The sequence below is a fragment of the Magnolia sinica genome, chromosome 19, assembly GCF_029962835.1.
Source record: "Magnolia sinica isolate HGM2019 chromosome 19, MsV1, whole genome shotgun sequence".
Lineage (NCBI taxonomy): Eukaryota > Viridiplantae > Streptophyta > Magnoliopsida > Magnoliales > Magnoliaceae > Magnolia > Magnolia sinica.
The window spans coordinates 22,709,574-22,729,040 of record NC_080591.1 but is presented as its reverse complement, the minus strand read 5'-3'; the positions used below and the strand labels follow the sequence as shown (position 1 = coordinate 22,729,040).

At 38.8% G+C, this 19,467-nt stretch overlaps 1 protein-coding gene and 1 long non-coding RNA gene across 2 annotated transcripts in view; both read right to left on the bottom strand.

The window, feature by feature from the left end:
• Window positions 1–4,113: 4,113 nt before the first annotated feature.
• Window positions 4,114–19,467, bottom strand: part of LOC131234858 (uncharacterized protein At5g03900, chloroplastic) — a 30,071-nt gene continuing 14,717 nt past the window's right edge. The window contains exons 8-13 of the mRNA XM_058231841.1: window positions 12,858–12,923; window positions 10,339–10,481; window positions 8,293–8,379; window positions 8,143–8,206; window positions 6,351–6,494; window positions 4,114–4,569 (exon numbers count right to left, since the gene is read on the bottom strand). Of these exons, the coding sequence (XP_058087824.1) occupies window positions 4,438–4,569; window positions 6,351–6,494; window positions 8,143–8,206; window positions 8,293–8,379; window positions 10,339–10,481; window positions 12,858–12,923 (636 nt within the window). The 3' untranslated portion in view covers window positions 4,114–4,437. The remainder of the gene's footprint in view (window positions 4,570–6,350; window positions 6,495–8,142; window positions 8,207–8,292; window positions 8,380–10,338; window positions 10,482–12,857; window positions 12,924–19,467) is intronic.
• LOC131234859 (uncharacterized) lies at window positions 9,016–10,332 on the bottom strand. The gene is made up of 2 exons (XR_009165811.1): window positions 10,052–10,332; window positions 9,016–9,422 (listed from the first exon to the last, which is right to left on the bottom strand). It is a non-coding gene; the product is annotated as an uncharacterized LOC131234859 (long non-coding RNA).

The following is a 19,467-nucleotide window of genomic DNA, read 5'->3' as shown; positions in this document are numbered from 1 at the left end:
ATTATCCAGAGTCAAAGCATGGTATCTTCAATGACATTAAACTTAGATTTCGATGTCATCAAATACTCTTCTATGACATCGAAATGACACCCAATATGTCCAGCATCCTACCGGAGAAAATCCGTAAAAACTCGATGACATCGAACCTGTCATTGACAGACTGATGAATTTACAGATTTAAGACATCCATTCAACACTCTTAACTTATAATAATAAAGGTGTACCAAATTATCATGCTCCCTCCAAGTGTACTTCTAATCAAATAGATTTAATGTCAAACTTTGGAGATTATATTCCTCTCTAGAGGATGACTCATTCATAATTCATAAGTAGACTTGAAACAATTTGTCACCATCTCCAACTGTTTATCGTAAATTGTTAATTTGATTGCACTCAATCAAATAAAATTGATCATGAAGAGAGATCTAAATTGTTCTTATTTTGATCTTTAAAAAATTAAACATTATTAGATTGGGGATCAAAATGAAAATTGATTATATTAAATGTAATTCTAAATAACCCTCCAATCTACAGCGTTAAATGGGTTGAACTCCAACACACTGAACATCTACTCAATAATTAGATGCACCCTTTAATGATGGGCAATATGCCTAAAAATCAGGCTAATAAATGACTTAGGTGGGCCACACCACAACAACAGTTGAGAGTAGATGCCTAGTAATTAAATTAAAACCTTATTGTTTATAAAGCCTACTATGATGTGGTTCCCCATCCACATTGCATCTCACTTGGACAAGGGGTCATACCTGATTTTAGGCCACTCCAAAACTCAGGCAGACACCACCAAATACTTTTAGATGTTTTAGCCATGATTTCAAATGGTGTACCCACTTGAGTTTCAAATATGGCTGATTTTTGGAACATTCCATTACATAGAGGGGACCCACCAAATCACGGTACAAGAAAAGTTACATAACAAAAAAAAAATTTAAGAGAATGGATTAACAAACTAAATTCGATCATCTTTTTCAATCTATGAAATGTTATTTTTAGGACTTACAGTTTAAAAACCACGAAACTAAAGTTAATGCATTTTAAGGTTCAGTTGTATCTTGATGGGGATCACTATCATCCAATGATGTATTCTTACCATATGGCATATGCACATGGCGCTCTCATTACTAAATATACTTGCCTCGTATATGAAAATGAAGTACATGTTTATCCCATCTAAACCCAAGCTAGTCAACAAGTATTAGATCCCAGTCTACCCAAGGTACCTAACCTGATTTAAGAGGTCTGGGTGTAATAATTGGACTAAACCTGTTAAATAAAGTAGGGCAGGTCCTTGGTCTACCATATTGGATGCTGTTAGAATCAGGTCTAACTGGTAATTCCATGGTAACATTGTATACAATGGTTTTTATAAACACCTCCATTAATAATTGGGTATTTGAAAAAATCTGCATCAAAAAGTTAAATTTTCAAATAACCACACCATTAATATGTTATTATTTTAAATATTTGTATTTTTCATTAGTTTTTTATGACAAATATTAACTTTCGGGGCTTTTTTTTATGATGAGATTACCCTATTCTAAGTTGCACCACTCTATCACCCTTTGAGAAAAAAAAAGCAAAAAATCTAGCTCTTTACATTAAAAATAAAGAATCCAAAAAACTATTGCTCATCCTCTTCTCTTCATCTCCTCTCCCTCAAGATTTGGATAATGGGGGGAATTATTTGTGGGGCCCATCCACGCAATCCACACCATCCATCTATAAGGCCCCACAATTAATGGTAGATGTCAAAAAAAAATTATTTACTAGTGAGGTTTGTTATTGTTTATAATTGTTCATACTAACTAGGCTGTGGCCATTTTCATCGTTATTTAAATATTGTTAATATAAAGTCTTTTTTTTTGTGGGAATATGCTAAAAATCCTTGTATATATTAATTAGGTTTTTCTAACATCCTCCATCTTTACAAACAATGCTAACAAAGTCCCAAAACCTTTTGAATGACACATTAAATGCGCAATCATTGATTCAAATCAATTCATTCAATAATACCAATGGATCCAACTATGGTGCCAAAATCATGCTGATTGGATGATCTTAACCCTTTGAATGGGACCAATCAATTACAACCATCCATTGTTACGAGCCATAAATCACGTGGTTAGAATCATCAAACCAAAGTGCTAAGTTGGAATCATAATAAATACACCAGAAGGAAATGACCAGTGCATTCATTCAACACGAATCTTTCTGTCCGGAGTATTTATTATAAAGTGTCTTGGTTGCTCAATTAAGTGGGGAATGGAAGTTCAAGTGCCCAAGTTAGTCACAGCCCCCATGTGATCAGATTCCAAACATCTTTCTTGATTCTTCAAATCTTCACAAGAATGTCAAATCTCAACTACTATACCACTGCCATTTCACGAGTGAGATATAGGCTCTCTTTATTTGATATCAATCACTTTCTTAATTTCCTTACATTGACCAATCTATCATAAAAGGTAAAATGGGTACAATAAAGTCTGTTTATTCTTAGTCCTCTAAATTCATGACCCACCCTCCACACGTACACCAGATATTTGACCGAAGGCATGAAACGGAAGACCTTTAAAAAAAATTAAAAATTAAAAATTAAAAAATTAAAAAAATCCTCTTTTGTCAGAATTGATAGATTGCCCTAAGGTTGTCTAATTACAAAGAATAATCCATAGCCTACGTAAGAACTACATATCAAGTCGAAGATCTAGTCCATGTTTAGATGATGATTGGAGCCATTTTTTTTCTCCACTCTTGGTTGTCCGTTCATTTTCCATGCGATATGGCACACTTGGATCATCTAGATTGATGTGATTTTTATACCATGGCTTGCTCCTGGTTGTAAGAATGAATGAAGGTTAAGACTGATGATGGGTCAACCCATGTGCCATTTAAAAGCTTCAGAGAACTAACCTCCCCACGAGGATGGGTGTTAAAATAGTGATATCAAAATCACTATGGTTTTAACTACACATTTTAAGCCGTATAACTTTTGTTACATATGAACAAACAAGGCCCAAGTATTTGTGGACCCTTAGAGGGATGGTTTTGGTATTTCACTCTTAAAAAGTAAGTTTTTAGGATAAGTTTTATGGGGAAAAATGTTAAGTTACAAATTACATGTGGTTTCTCTTACCTACATTAAGAGAGGATTCAATATTGGGTTGCTCTTTTTTAAAGCAAGGTGTTTCAAGGCTTTTTCAAATGGTACTTAAGAATGCTCATACGCAATAATGAGAAGAATTCTTTCTTTTTTTAAGCTTGGATTCAAATGAATTTTGTTATATTATTGAGAAAATATATTATATACCTTGTTCTTTGTAATTTCTACTTATCATTGTGGTTTGTGGTTGGCTTTTTCTCTATTATCTTTTTTGCTATTTCAGAGTGTCATTGGAATCAAATAGTGTTTGATTAGTGGCAAATTATTTGGTGGTGATTCTAGTCACATTGGTGAAGAGGTTTAGCAAAACCCATTCATTATTTAGTAATTGACTTAGATTTAGTAAAAGCCCACCTGTGCAAGATCCAATATGTTCATCCGGTGAGTCAAGAAATGCAAATAACCCTGTATGAGTGGCCTCGACTAGACCCAATGCCAACATTGAAGACCTGATCAGCCCAGATCCTCAGGCATGGTATGATCCCAAACCCAATGTGGTCTGAACCCGAATACACTTGGCGGGTCCGCTACACATAAGGACCCGACTAGTTGACAGCCCTATCTGCATCTCCGCTCAACTGGCGATCTCCACTGGGTATATGCCAATCTGAACCACTCGCCTGGTGATCCCCACCACTTGGCATATGCCAATTCTAAAAAATCAGGCCAACATTATCATCAGGTGGGCCACATCCATGGCCAAATGAGCAGTTAGAACTCAATACACTTCATTTCTATGCACCCATGACACTGGGTGATCAGATCAGCCTGATTTTCTAGACAGACAAACCATCTATAAAATGCGAACCACCTGATGAGCAGTTCCGATTCTGCGCATCTGCTCCTCGTTTCCACGCAATGTGAGTGAGATGTGCATTCCTCTTTATCCACAATCAAATAGAATCAGATGCAAATCACAAGCCATACATCCATAGTGTGACAATTGAAATGAATTACTTGGGCGACTAAAATGCCCTCAACTGTATAAACATAACAAATGCATAAAACCCACAATGCAGCATCTCTGCGACTGTCCTGCTTCACTTTTTTCCAGTGCAGTATATGCAAGTGCATGTACCACATATATGCTATTGGGTATTGATATGGTACAGACCCTTTTCAATAAAAAGCTATTTTCATTTACCTACACTAGTGTTTTTCTTCTTCTTTTTTTCCTTTTACTTTTCTCTCTATCATGTCTCAAATGGGATGAGTATTTTCTGAATGCGCATTTTCTGGCACTTTCAATCTGATCTCTATAGTTCGCGAAATCGACGGTCCCAATCTCCCGCCTCGTAGTCTTGCTCAGAGAAGTCCTTTTCGGTGCTGTACACGATCCGATCAGGCGAAATGACTGTTTGGCGTGCCATGTCTCGAGCACTCAGCAGCTAAACAAATTGTGCAGGCGGAAGATCATAAAAGTCAGACGAAATGTGCATGCAGTTTTTCCAGGAGAATAAGGGACACAATTTAGAGGAAATGACACTATCGCATGCATGCATCATAGTTTCATAAGGAGAACAATGGCTCACAATTTAGATGAATGAGACTAATATGCACGCATCATCGATTCCTATGATGTGCTCACCAAAGCACCTCTACTGTACATGCACACTTGCGTACGGTGGTGGGCCTCCATGTAATGGACGATATCCTTAAACTAAGGTGATTGGACTGTTGTAGCCATCCTATCAGTGGATGGTTAACTCAAAACAGACCAATGATCTGCAGACACAAGAAACTAACACCAACTGGATTGTCAAAATTGTGTAAGATTTTTGGCCTATTGCCTATCCACATTGGTCCACAAGAATAACAGTCTGGTTCACCATATACACATTTGCCACGGGCACAATGAAGACAGAACTGCATAGCAACTTCTATGACACAACCGGCGTAATAGCATTTATCTAATATTTAGAAGCGGCAGAAACATCCATTCCACCATTTAAAGGGCTATTGTTTAAAGGTTGTAGATATTTGGAGTGGTTCACACGTGGTGCATGGTATCCTTGCGGCTTACGCCCTCAGTTTTTTAGGGTGGCACTTAGGTTTGAAGAGTCAAGAGTGCTTATCTGATGAGCTCCACTGGATAGGGACTAGGCCTGCAATTTGGGTCCAGGTAAACCCAAACAAGATTCACCCAACCCAAGTTCGGGTCAGGTTGTCAAGGTGCTCAGGTTGAGTATGGGTTGGAAAACGCATACCCAATTTGAAATCATGTTGGGTTCGGGCTGAGCAAATTTGGGTTGGGTTAGGGAATAATCATATGTATTTGGATCGGGTTGGATCAGGTCGGATCAGGTCGGGTCAGGTTGAGTTTGGTCCAGTTAAGTATAGAGGAATTCAGGTTGGGTCAGTTTGTGAAGTTGGGTGCTCCTGATATCGGATCGGGCTCGGGTTGACCCTCAACCCATCCCAACCCGCCCAAGCTGCACCCCTAATGGGGCCACCCCAGATATCTCCCAGGTTGGACAGTAATAGCCCTTTGATAGGCAGCCTGGAAATAGATAGTAACAAAAGAAATAGAGCAATGATCCACACTCAGGAAGAAAAGGCCAACATGTCTCAGAGATTTCCAGGAATCCAGTCCTATCCACATTGGGACCCATCAGATCAACAATCTAGACCACTGAAACACAAGCCCCAACAAGACATCCTCAGGCTGAGGCTCATACAAGAAAAATGCTGGTGATAAAACAAGGTGTTGGCAAGATATAGAAGAGAAGGTGCAAAATGTTATACCTGATATCTTAGTCATCAAGCAGACAGGCACTCAAATCTCTGTGCACATCACACATGTATGAGATCCAGACTGTTCATCTGTTGTACCCACCATGGATAGGCCATACATCAAGAGTCACATCATTCAATTGATCCTAGCCATCAATTAGAAACATTTGTCCATCTTTGGTTGGATTTTTTTCTGAAATAGCAAATTTGCAAATCCTCTAGCTTCTTCCAACCAGTCGCCAGGATCTACGGGTCAGTGTGATTTTTGGATACACACCATCCACATCAGGGCCCAATAGATGAAAAAGTCTGGATACTGCATGTACTCATATTGAATGCTTGATAACTAATTGATAAGCACTGTATGCTCTCTCAATATACAAAGAAAACCAATCAAGAAATGGATAAAGAGATCAGATGCGTTCTGGATATTTACCTTTCTTCTGAGGGCTGAATCAGGCATCTCAAGTGCTTGAGCTCGCTGTTCTCTTGCACGGTTCCTCTTCTCAATTTGTGCATTTGTCTGACGCACTAGGAACCACCGAAATAGTGGAATTGCAAAAAAAGAGGCAGCATAGATCTGCAATCATTTTTAGTCATGAACTAAATTAAAACAAGAAAAAATAGCCACCAACTGAATACACTGACAATAGAGAACGGGATGAAGATTTTTTATATTTATTTTTATTTTATTTTTTGGAAAAAAGATGGAACAGAACACTGAGGGCTAAGATCAAAATGAGAAATGTAGCATTATTGTTCCGTAAACAGAAGTGCAGTAGGCAATGGATTGTGTTAGAACAGAATTCTAACTGCTGAACAGAGCCTCATCATAATTAAGGATTAAGTACATATGGGGGCCATATTTTGTGATCAAAACCATCGATCTGATGGGTGGGCCCAAACCATGATTGGGAAATGGCCCAAAAATCACCTAGATTGGAAGATTGTAATTCCTCGATCTTTGGGCTACAAATAGACAGTTATGAATAAGAAAAGAGCAATGGACCACATTCGACTGCAACTAGGTCAAAGAAGGATTAGGATCTCAACCTGGGAGATACTTGGGACATCCCCCATCCATGGTGGGAGCCATCAGAAAGCAGCCTGCATCACCAAACAATGGACCCACATGTACAAAACCTGTACCTCACCAAACTATATGTTTCATGAAACCATGTGTTTGCTGAAGATCAATATTCAGTACCCTATATCCATATGTGCAAACAACCCCAGTATGGAGGGGAACTTTGAGTAGGGTTGAAGAGCTTGAAAGGAAAGTGACAGGAAAACCTGAGAGGACCTGGACAAAAGTGGAGAGAAGGGTTATGAAGGCTTGTTCACTTACAGAGAGTGGGGCCTTAGGATTCATTAGCGAAACAGGATTTGTAAATCCGGCCCCAAATATCGAGGACAAGGTTATGATCGTGATCATCATCATCATTCCTTTTAAGGCCCCATCCTTGGTAAGTGAACAAGCCTCCATATCCCTTCTCACTACCTCCATCCAAGCCCTTTCGATTCTTTATCAAGGTTCTTTCCTTCCCAGATCTGTCTCAGTTTTCACTGTAGATGACTGAACTACTGATGAAAACCCACTGCTGGGATCCGTAAACCTGACCCCAAATAGATATATACATAGAAGAGCTTCGCTAAGTGCGCAAGTGTCCAACAAATCTCATGTACATGCCGCACATGCCAGTATGGCACGATAGGTTCAAGATTAAATCCATCCATCAGAACAACACCACTGTACTGATGCCCTAACCCAGGATTCAGGTTGAACCACTCGTGAGGTTGGCCATGGTTAGCAAAACAAATGTACAGCTCTGAAAATTTTAGCTGAAAGTATTCTAGTACATCCACCTGTTTCCAATATTGGGGCCCACATGCCGAGTGGAGTATTTTTATTTTTGGGAAAAGATGTACAAGTTCAGATTAACCTGATGGACAGACTGGATCTTACACCTATTTGCCATGTTGGCACATGTGGTGTGTGCATGAGCTTTATTGCATGGGCAATGCAATTGCACCTAGCAAAGCTCTACATATAAATATAAAAATTAAAAATTTGTGTGTATGTATGAATGGGATCCATAACTATATATAGTTTATGCACGCGAAACTAGGATCCAAAACCCGTCCCCAAATAGCTAGGACCGTATAATGTAAAACCAATTAAGCACTTCAAATATATAACCAATTAAGAACAAAACATCGGACCACACCTGAAGTAGAGGAAATATGTCAGAAACAAACGAAATAAATCCCCCTGGCATAACTGCAACATTCCTTCAAATAGAGATGAGAAGTGTGAATAGAAGATCAACCAACAGAGAAAGTGGAAAGTAACATTTAGGGTGAATAGGAAAACATACCTCAACATGCTGCTGAGAACAATAACGCCAAAAAGATTGAGCCCGCCCAATCCTATAACCAGCGCCTTCTCCGATGTTCCTGCTTTGCTGAAACATCACAAACTTCACATCAGAAACCATAATAATGAATCAACATCCTACAATTATTGTTATCAAAGCTTGGCATTACAATTGCATCATGTTAGCTCAAAACTCCAATAACATGATGACAGAAAATGGGCAAAGAGACCGCATCAAATGTCCATGTATGACTAGAAAGCTTGAATGCTCAAAATTGTCCACTTAACAAGTTCTGCTAAGCTCATGTGCAGCTATACACATGATTGCATGTGCCAACCTAGCACTTGTGTTGGACATCCAAGCCAGGCATCATGCAGTTAGGTGATCTGTCCCAAAGAAGACGACAGTCAGCTCATCAGGTAGGCTGTCAGAAAGCTGTTGATGGTTTTAGAAGAATGACAACAGCCCATACTCATTGCAACTCATACAACATGTGGCCTGCTGCCTGCCTGATAAGAGGAGCTGCCTAATTTTAAGCCAGGTCATATACACGATGGGGCACACCTGATGCACAGGTCAGATGTCATGCACATACACACTGACCACAGATAGAGGTGAACATAAAGAGGTGTATGTGGACTTTGCCAAGCTACATGCTAACATCCCAGAGAAAAAAAATCAAACAATGTATAAACTGAATGCAGATATGTATGGTTTCAGAAATGTCCGCAATAACATTGTTGATTGGAACAGCAAGAAAATCTACGCCGGGAACCCCAGTGTTGAATACAACTTGTTACGTGAAAACGTAGTAAAACTGTAAAACTCACTCCAACCAATTACAGACCAAGTTTTATGCTAATAGCAGAAAACTGTAACATTTAGAAAGTATCTGGTCATGCTAACATAAGTCGCTCAAGGACATACAATTTTAATCATTTGAGAGTTTTCCTACAAGTTAAAGAAAAAATAATAGCATGCCAACCATTGAAAATAAAAAAGTAATCACAGGCTAAGATGAGTTTGGTTGATAGCCTCAAACTAAGATGACTGTATTTGCAAATGTAACTGAAGAAGTGAATATGAAGCAACATCATCATCATCATCTAGGCCTTATCCCAACCAATAATCTGAAGCAACATAACGAAGTAGAAATCAATAAGTTTGATTGCTGATCAATAAAGAAAAATAAATTATGAAAATTATGTACACCTATGCTGTCAACTCAATTCATCTTGGCAAGAAATGAAAGCTATTTAGCAAAGAGGAAAGCTTGTATGCAGTGCTCCTTTTATAAAGATTCTATGCAGCTCCCTCCTCAAGGTACCCACAGCAAAGGTGGCGATCAGGACCATTGATCTTGTGACTACCTGTGGATGTGGCAATGTGCCGAAATCTGAAGCGATTCAACAACTTTGACCATCCAGTGGTGTGAGTCTTAGTGGTTCAATGCTGGTTGCTGCTCTAACTGTTCCTTTGCGGATTGCTCATCGAATGAATTTGACAGACCATCCCCCTTGACTTTTCGGATATGACCTATCCACAGTGACGGCCCGCCAGTATAAGAGGTCCAGCTAGCATATGTTAGCCACATCCACCATGAACAGAGAGTACTGCTTAGAAGTTTTACACAGTATGCTGCATAAGAGCAATCCTCTTTGCACAGATTTTGAGACATCTAACAAGAACCAGCATCAGCATTAATAATTGAAGAAGATAAAAACTCTCATTTCAGAAAGAGCTGAAAGATGAAGCACACCCTTCAACAGGTACCCTTTCCCAGTAACTTCATTGACAATATTTCCAATGTCTTCAGAACTTCTAAAAACAAAACAGATATGCAATTAAGGACAGGCATGACTAATGACAAGAATTACTACAAACAGCACTCATGAAGCGTTTGGAGCAAACAAATCATTTAATTGGCAGTTTGGTACTCGTATACTTATTTTGTTTTCCCATTTTCTCAATCCGTGTTATCTTGTTGAGATTCACTTTATTCTTCGTCAGTACTTGAAATGCACGTAACTTGGTTGGAAAACCAACCTGAATGGCCATTTCTTTTCCTCGAAAAATTTCTCAACCCCTCCAACCCACTCAGCCCACTTTTTCCCAACATATTCTTTTCTTCCGCTCCGCTGAGACGAAGCTGTTCGTTGTAGTGATGGAAACCGATAGACAATGTTCCCCTGCATGACATGTAGCTTATGTAATTTGAATGAATGGTTCTTTAACTGCAGAGTGCAAAGTAGTGAAACCAATTCACTTTTTCAACTAAATTAGAATATGTTCACTGGTTGATTGCCCAAACAATGAAGCTTGCATGGAAGATGTTTGAAAATAATCATTAGATGCTATGTTATGCATAGGCAAACATTGAATGAACCGATCCTAGTAAGGTACTTGCATTGCAAGGAAAGAAATCTTAATGCAGGGGCATTTTCACACCAAGCTTGAGTGGGGTGGCCTATAGGATGTAGGGGCACAGGTGGGCAGCCCGTGTGAGCCCGTGTAAAGCGGGCCCCACCCATGTGAAGTGGGTGGCTCGTGTGAAGTGGAACCCATGTGAAGTGGGGCCTACGATGGGGGTTCGGCCGAGGACCTAACCCATGGGATGTGGGGCCTGGGCTATGAGATAAAGGGATTGATTCATCATGCTTTATCAGTTCGAGCTTTTAGAGCAAGTAGTTAATTATCCTGCATCAAAGTGGTATCGCTCGTGTGAAGCGGAACCCATGTAAAGTGGGGCCTGCGAGGGAGGTTCGGCCGAGGTCCTAACCCATGGGATGTGGGGCCTGGGCTATGAGATAAAGGGATTGATTCGCCATGCTCAATCTATTCGAGCTTTTATAGCAAATGGTTAATTGTCCTGCATCAAAGTGGTATCAGAGTGGGAGGTCTCGTGTTTGAGATTCCTCGCCACGGGTGATTAATGCAGGCGCATTTTCACACCGGGCTCAAGTGGGGTAGCCTGTGGGATGCAGGGGCATACTCGGGGTGGGCGGCCCATGTGAGGCAAGTAGAACCCATTTGAAGTGGGGCCCACGAGGAAGGTTCGGCCAAGGTCCTAACCCATGGGATGTGGGGCCTAGGCTATGAGATAAAGGATTCACCATGCTCTATCAATTCGAGCTTTTAGAGGAAGTGGTTCGTTATCCTACATCAAATCTCTTAGGGTGTTTTGTACCTGTCCATATAAATGCAACCAATCCTAGTAGGCCAACAAATGGGTCATCTGTGTTTGAAAATTGATGTTACTTATAGGTTATTGTTTCTCATAATTTTTCTACATAGATGGGTTTGTAAAGTGTGTTTGGTCATTAGTATTTCATGTTGGAGGCACTCGTGAAAACAAAATAATATTTATTGTATATAATATATACAATTATGTGTGTGTGTGTGTGTGTGGACAATATTCCAATAGGGTCAACTATATGGAAAGCTCCCACATATTCAAGCTGACTGTGGCCTACCATGATGCTTGTGTACCATCCAGCCAATCTATCAGTTGTGCCCCCCAGCAATGGACCAAGAGCCCAAATATCATCCTAATCCGAACTCAGGCAGGCCACACAACAGGAAATAGGTTAAGGATGTCTATGAGTTGGAAAAGGGGTTATGAACTACTGAAGTTCTATTTTTAGGTGTGGTTTGTGGAAACGGAAACTGATGGGCTGCTAAGTGTTAGAAATTGCTACTATTTAAGTAATTGAAGGTATATCTGGCTGTGGTTGGGATTTCACGGTTGTTGGGGAGTTAGGTTTTGCATTGTGGGGTAAGTTCATGGCCTGCAGCTAGATGTTTGGATGTTGTTTGGACTCAGATGGTTGGCGTTAAGGTTTAACTTCAAGAAAGGTTACCTTCAAAATAAATAAATAAATACTGCAAGAAGGGTTACAGTTAGGAGGAAGATAAAAAAAAATTTGAGAATGAACATGGCAAATAGGATTTGGGTTATGGAAAAGCATGTGTGGCTGGGGCTAGGCATAGATCTAGGGATTTGGATGGAGGGGAATGCTGAACAGGGATAGAATAGGTCCTGGAAGCAGGGAACAAGAACCAAAAAATAAAAAGTCCAGAAAGCCTAGAATAAGAACTCCCTCTCATACCAATCTAATGCAGCAGGATCTGCAAACAGCAGATTGAGATCTATGAATTTCAGATTTAGATCTACTCTCCATGAAAAATCAGCGCAGGGTGCAGCAGAAAATTGCAAATGTGAATTCTGATCTTATTTGCAGCAGAAACTGGAATCAGATCTGGCTGTTTTGCAGTGGATTGGATCTATATCTTCAAAAACTTCCCCAAGCAGCACACACAGCAGAGAGCAAAAATAAAGGACTGCAGATTAATATTCAACAGTCCACTAGCCTTGTTAATATTTACAGAAACTAGTTTCTACGTGCCTTTTTTAGTATAGTGGCATTTTGTTGCTTTTCAAAATTTTGGCCTATTACATTCTAGATTGGCAATGGGCAATAGATTCCAATTGGCTGAACAAAATGCCAAAAATGGAAAGCATTTCATCCAAATTACTAAAAAATACTAAGGTATCAAGAAAGCACCTCTTCATCTACTTCTGGATGCCCGTCAAACTGAAGTAGCACAGGTAAAATGTATGATTCATCATCCTGTAACCAACAAGAAACGGAAGCATGGTAAGATTTCTCCTTTTTTTAATATTGCATTCAAGAAATGGGAGGAAAGTAAAACATCGAAAACAAGAACCCAAATAAGTGAACACAAACTTTACAAAGAGAAGTAATCCAATACTCTCAGAGCACTATGAGTTATAGTGCTCCTAGTTGCATTGGGACACTTGGACGGTGCAATTGATAGATCTGTGCTGCTTGCATTAGCTCTAGCACAAATTCCATGGGTTAACATACAAAAGTTACTTTGATCAAACATATCTAGCCACATGAGCACCATAAAATGGACAGTCAAGATTGGTTACACCAAAATAGGTTCCAAACAACAATTTGAGCCAACTCATGGATTGCTTGTGTAACCAAAGAATCGCTTCTATCAGACAATATACCATCCCATCCATGGCCTGGAAAACAGATGACTATAAAAGAGGCCAACTCAGGGATGGCATAGATCATCTGATTAGTGCAATTGTCCATGGTAACCCATGAAATGTGGGCTGGACCCAATGGACAGTCTGATTGTTGATTGGACTGTCGAAGTGTCCTGATGCAACTAAGAGTACTATAACTTAACAAATGTTAAACAACAAGCACCAACAATCGCTTTTACAGTTTTTTTCTTTTTAAGGATCAACAGTCTCAAAGAACGGCTTCAAATGTAACTTGAATTTAAGATCTCAAAAGTTCATAAATGAATGATAGTGTTATCGGATATGGGCTGTTCCGTGGCTAGTCTAAAAACCCATCTATGTTTAGGACATAATGGCTATCAGTGCTTGTGTTACTAATAGCATTATTGTAATTATTGAAAGCCACATTAATAAATCATTGAGGGGGTGTGTGAACCCTATTCTCTCCTTTTCACTTCCTCCATTCTTTCTCCTCTTTTCTTCTTCCCTGCGTCTTTTATCAATCACACTACATGATATCAAAGTGAAATCGATTTGGGCATTGATCTCTTCCATCAACTTCCCAAGTTGTTGAGGGCTGATCTACATGAATTCTCTTCCAACCACCATATGGTGGATCATGTAATCATGTATGATGAATGTGTATGAGGCCCACTTTCTTATAACACCATTGTGATGGACAAAAGTGGATCATCATGCATGTGGTCAGATTTGCGCACGTGGTTTGATCTAAGATCCAAAGTGTGTGTGTGTGTGTGAAAGTTGCATATGGCAATGATTATAGAACAAGTGTACGCGTTACGTTTTTGGATCAAGTAGTGCTATCAAGTGATCGTGTTCATTGATACATGTGGTTTTCTAGAATGCTCATTGGGTAAGTTAAACGTTCTTCCCTTGTGTATTTGATTTCGCCTACATCAATGTATATCAAGAAAGAAACCAAGATTGGTCTTGTGTCTCCATATCAGTCGATGAACTTCCAAATTATATTGACTAAACTCAATGGAGCAAATTATTTGCAATGGACTACATCAGTAGAGGCTTTCCTTATGGGAAAAAGGAAATTAAAATATTTGAATTCTCTCGAGCCTAAAGAAAGTTCAATAGAACACGAAGATTGGGTGGCAAAGGATGCTCAAATTAGAGTGTTATTATGGAACAGTATAGAGCCTCATATTAGTGTGAATGTTATCTTTCTCAAGACGGCAAAGAAAGTCTAGGACAATATGAGAGAGATGTATTCAAGCAAAAAGAATTTAACTTAGATCTACGAGTTGTTGCAGAATATCTCCACTCTTCAACAGGGAGAAAGAGCGTCGAAGAGTGTTATTCAGCCTTGCGAAGCATGTGGGAAGAATTAAACGTATACCAACCTCTGTCTACCAATTATGAGAGATGGTGAAAGAAGGAATTACTCGCTACTAAATTCCTCCCCGATCTTTGTCCTGAGTTCGAGCCTTTCTGAGCTCAGATCCTTGGAGGCAGTGAGACGTATGAGTCGAGTACACACCACAGAGTATTGTTACTTCCGAGAAATGATAAACATTTTTATTTAATATATTCAGATATTTGGATCCAGTTCATCTTATTAGTTTATTTACTTTCAAGTCTTTGTTATTTTTGTGGATGATTATTCTTAAATCCAGTTTATCTTATTAGTTAATTTACTTTCAAGTACTTTGTTGTTTTTGTGAATGATTATTTTTATATGACGTGGCTATATTTGATGAAAAATTAGCTAGAAGTGCTTTCTTGCTAAAGAATTCCATATGAGAGCACAAAATTAATTCATTTATAAGGTTTGTGTTCTACATTAAATAATGCTAAGGAATATTTATCGCATGACTTTAACTCATATATTTCGCCTCATGGCATTATTCACCAAACTTCATATGCACACACAACAACATAATGGGTTAATTGAACATGAGAATAGTCATTTACTTGAGGTTGCTAGAGCATTATTGTTGAATATGAAGCTTCCAAAAATATTTTGGAGTGATACAATTTTAACTACATGATACCTAACAAACCGAACACCTCTATAGGCCCTAGATGGAAAGTCACCTCTATCCATCTTGTGTCCTCAAATTCCTTCCTACTCTATTCCTCCAAAGGTGTTCGGTTGTGCATTTTATGCATCAACATGAACATATTCATGACAAATTTGAACCAAGAGCTATCTAGTATATTTTTCTTGGGTACTCCCGTACCCAATAGGGATACAAATGTTATAATTCCGTCTCCCGAAGGCATCATTTGTCTGTTGATGTCACATTTTTTTAATGAACTCCATATTTCTCTAAAGAAGAAAAGTCCTTGCAGTTAAAGAGAGTTGCATAACTACTCTTCCCATTGTACCTAGTATTACTAATGGAGTTGGGGAGGTGTCTGTGCAAAATGCAGATCGGCTTTTGCAAATTAATTCTAGACATTCCAAAAGTGGAAATGGAGCACATATGAGCACGACTTATACCAATCTTCCTAATCCATCAGGAGATCATCATTCTTTTGAGTCCTTGCTATACCATTAGATGAAGGTAATTAACCTATTGCTCTTCATAAGGGTATCCGTTCATGTACTTAGCATCATATTTCCAACTTTATTTCATTGAGTGGCTTATCTCCTTCATTTCGACAATTTGCTTTGTCTCTGTCATTTGTGTTTATTCCTCATTCTTTCTAAGAGACAGTTATGATTGGTGGAAACGAGTTATGGAAGTAGGAATAGTTGTGCTTTATCAAAACCAAACTTTGGCATTAGCTAAATTATTTGCTGGAAAGCGTGCAGTTGGGTGTATACAATAAAATACAACCATGATTTTTATTTTATTTTTTTTAAGGGTAATGTATAAACTTTATTCAAAGGGTAATGTAAAATACAACTATGATGGCTTAATAGATCATTTAAAAGCCCGGTTAGTTGCCAAAGGATACTCTCGGACCCACTATTTGGAGAAATTCTCACACCTGTGTCAAAGCTTCACTCGGTATGTGTGGTTGTTTCCATTGATGCAGGTTTGGATTGGCCACTGTATCAGCTTGATGTGAAGAATGTTTTTTTTCATGGAGATCTAGTTCAAGAAGTTTACATGGAGCAATTACTTGGGTTTATTGCTCAAGGAGAGTTAGATAAGGCATGTTGTCTGAAGAAATCAATTTTTGGGTTGAAACAATCTCTAAGAGCTTGTTTCAACAAGTTCAATAAGGTTGTATTCGAATTTGGAATGAAACATAACCAAGTCAACCACTTGGTTTCTGTAAGACGAAGTGAGACGAGCACTATTGTGTTGGTTGTATATGCAGACGACATCATCGTGACAGGCAATGACAATACAAGTATTGACGAGTTGAAGAAATTCTTACAATAGCATTTCTATATGAAGGGCTTAGGCCGTCTTCGGTATTTCTTGGGCATTGAGGTAGCCAAGTCCAAGTGGAGCATCAACTTGTCACAACGAAAATATGCGATGGATTTATTGGATGAGACAAGTCTTATAAGAGCGAACCATTGAAACTCCCATGAATACAAATCAAAAACTTAGTGCAGATCAGGGTTGGTTAATTGATGGTTCAGAGAGATGTCTTTGTTGAAAATTTGATTTATCTAACAATTACCCAACCTGCTGTTACATATCCTGTCAGCGTTGCTAGTCAATTTATGCGGGAGCCTGCTGTTGCATATCCTATCAACGTTGTTAATCAATTATGCAAGCTCCCCGAGTCCCTCATATGGACGTTGTGCTTCGTAGCCTCAAGTATTTATAGGGAGCTAGGGAACTCCTGGTTGTGGTATCCTCCACAAGCAAAATGGTCATCTTCAAGAAAAAGGATATTCTGATGCAGATTCCGATACAATCCATATATGGTTGTTTTACTTTTGTAGGCGGCAATCTTGTTATTTGGAAGAGTAAGAAGCAAAGTGTTATGGCATGTTCAACTGCTGAGGCAAAATACAGGGCAATGGCCCATGCGACATGTAAACTCATTTAGCTAAAGACATTAATGTGCGAACTTGGGTTTATAGTTGAGGTTACCATGAGATTGTATTATGATAATCAAGCAACCTCTCATTTTGCCAAACTCCCTATCTATCATGAGAGGACAAAGCACATCAAGGTCAACTACCACTTCATCTAGGAAAAAGTTGCTAGCAAGGAAATTTGCATGTCATTTATCAAGTCCCAAGATCAACTGGTAGATATGTTCACGAAAGCTCTAGGTCGTACCCAACTAGATCATCTCTTTATCAAGCTAGGCATTCGTGATATACATGCTCCAGCTTGAGGGGGAGTATTATCGGATATGAGGTTATTCTATGGCCCATCTATGTTTAGGACATAATGAGCATTCCTGCTTTTCTTACTGATGGCATTATTTAATTATTGAAAACCATGTTAATAAACAAGAGGAGGGGAGCGTTTGAGCCCTAATCTCTCCTTTTCTCTTCCATCTTTCATTCTTTCTCTTTTCTTTTTCTCTTTTATCAATCACGCCACATACAGAATTCCAACTTGAGTACCAACAGATAATAAAGTGAGTTAAAGAGCAATGAAACATATCTGAGCAATATAATAGAATATTGGCCTTTCTATAATAATCATTGGACAAGATTGATTAACTTGTAGAATTAATCAATCCATAAGTTCTTGGAAGAACTTACAAAGTCAATTCAATGGAACAAAATTTATCCACTTTGCCCATGGCAAAATAATATAGAAAGAAATGGGCAAGGCACTTTGAAGCTTGGTTGCTTGCAGGCAGTGTTCGTAGTATCAGCATCGTTACATGAATCGCCGGTTTGGGGATATGGAAACATGTATCGAAATCACCAATACTATCGCTAATACCCAGAAATGTATCACTGATTGAGGGAAACATTGGGGAAACACAAGGAAATGATGGAAATTCTTAACGAAACTTCAAAAGATGCTAAAATACACATATTTGCATATTTAGCAAAAAGACGTTATGCATGATAAGTTTCTCTTTAATAGGGGTCTAAAAGCACATATCACTTACTCAGGGAAACATTAGGGAAACATGGTGAAAATAGTGGAATTTTTCAATAATACTTGTGGAGATGCTAAAATACAAATATTTGCATATTTAAGAATCAAATAATAGTGAAAAAGACGCCGCGTGCACACACACGCACAAACATATAGTGAAATGCTCACCTGGGAACCAATTCTCACGAGAACTTGTAAGCACTTTCTGATACGTGATGTAAGCCCAAAATCTGAACAGTCCACGTGATGCGACACCCTATGAAACCCCCGGAGCCCAACTTTCAGCATGATCCAAAACTCTAGTGGGCCATGGCAAAAGGAAACAGTTACCTCCCTTGATTTGCCTCTCTTTGCTATGGCCCACCAGAGTTTTGGATCAAGCTGAAAGTTCGGCCCCGGGGGTTTCATGGGGTGTCACATCATGTGGACCATTCAGATTTTGGGCCCACGATCCATCCATGCATCCATACATAAATCCATCCATCCATCCGTCCATGCATGCAAACATATACACACGTACAAACATGCATTTCATCATACAACCATGCACCAATAAAAAATTTTGAAACGGAATTTTTTTTAATAGACATATTTTTGACGATATCAATACATTGGCAATATTATCAAAATATTGCCGATACATTAGCGATACACGTGACATCTGGAATTTACACAATTGAAAATATTGGTGATACACTAGCAATATCGATATATTGGCAATACAAACAACATCTGAAATTTACACAGTCAAAAATATTGGCAATACATTGGCGACACTTATGATATATCGCAAATACCTGAAATTTCTGCTACTACCAGTGTTATCGGTATCGCCAAGCTGGAGCTACGGATAATATCGGGGATATTATAAATAATATCAGGGAGTAGAAATATGTTTTTTAAAACCCACACACACCACAATGGGTACTCAAACCCATGACCTCTGTGTTGAAACTCCTGCGAGTCTACCACGGAGCCCTGAGTAAGGACTCTGCATCAATCATGCTTTGAAGTTACTTATAAAGAAAAAACAGTGCTTTGAAGTTGAGAAAGAAGAAGAAGAAGAAAGCAATGGTGAATGTCAATGCATAAACCATGACT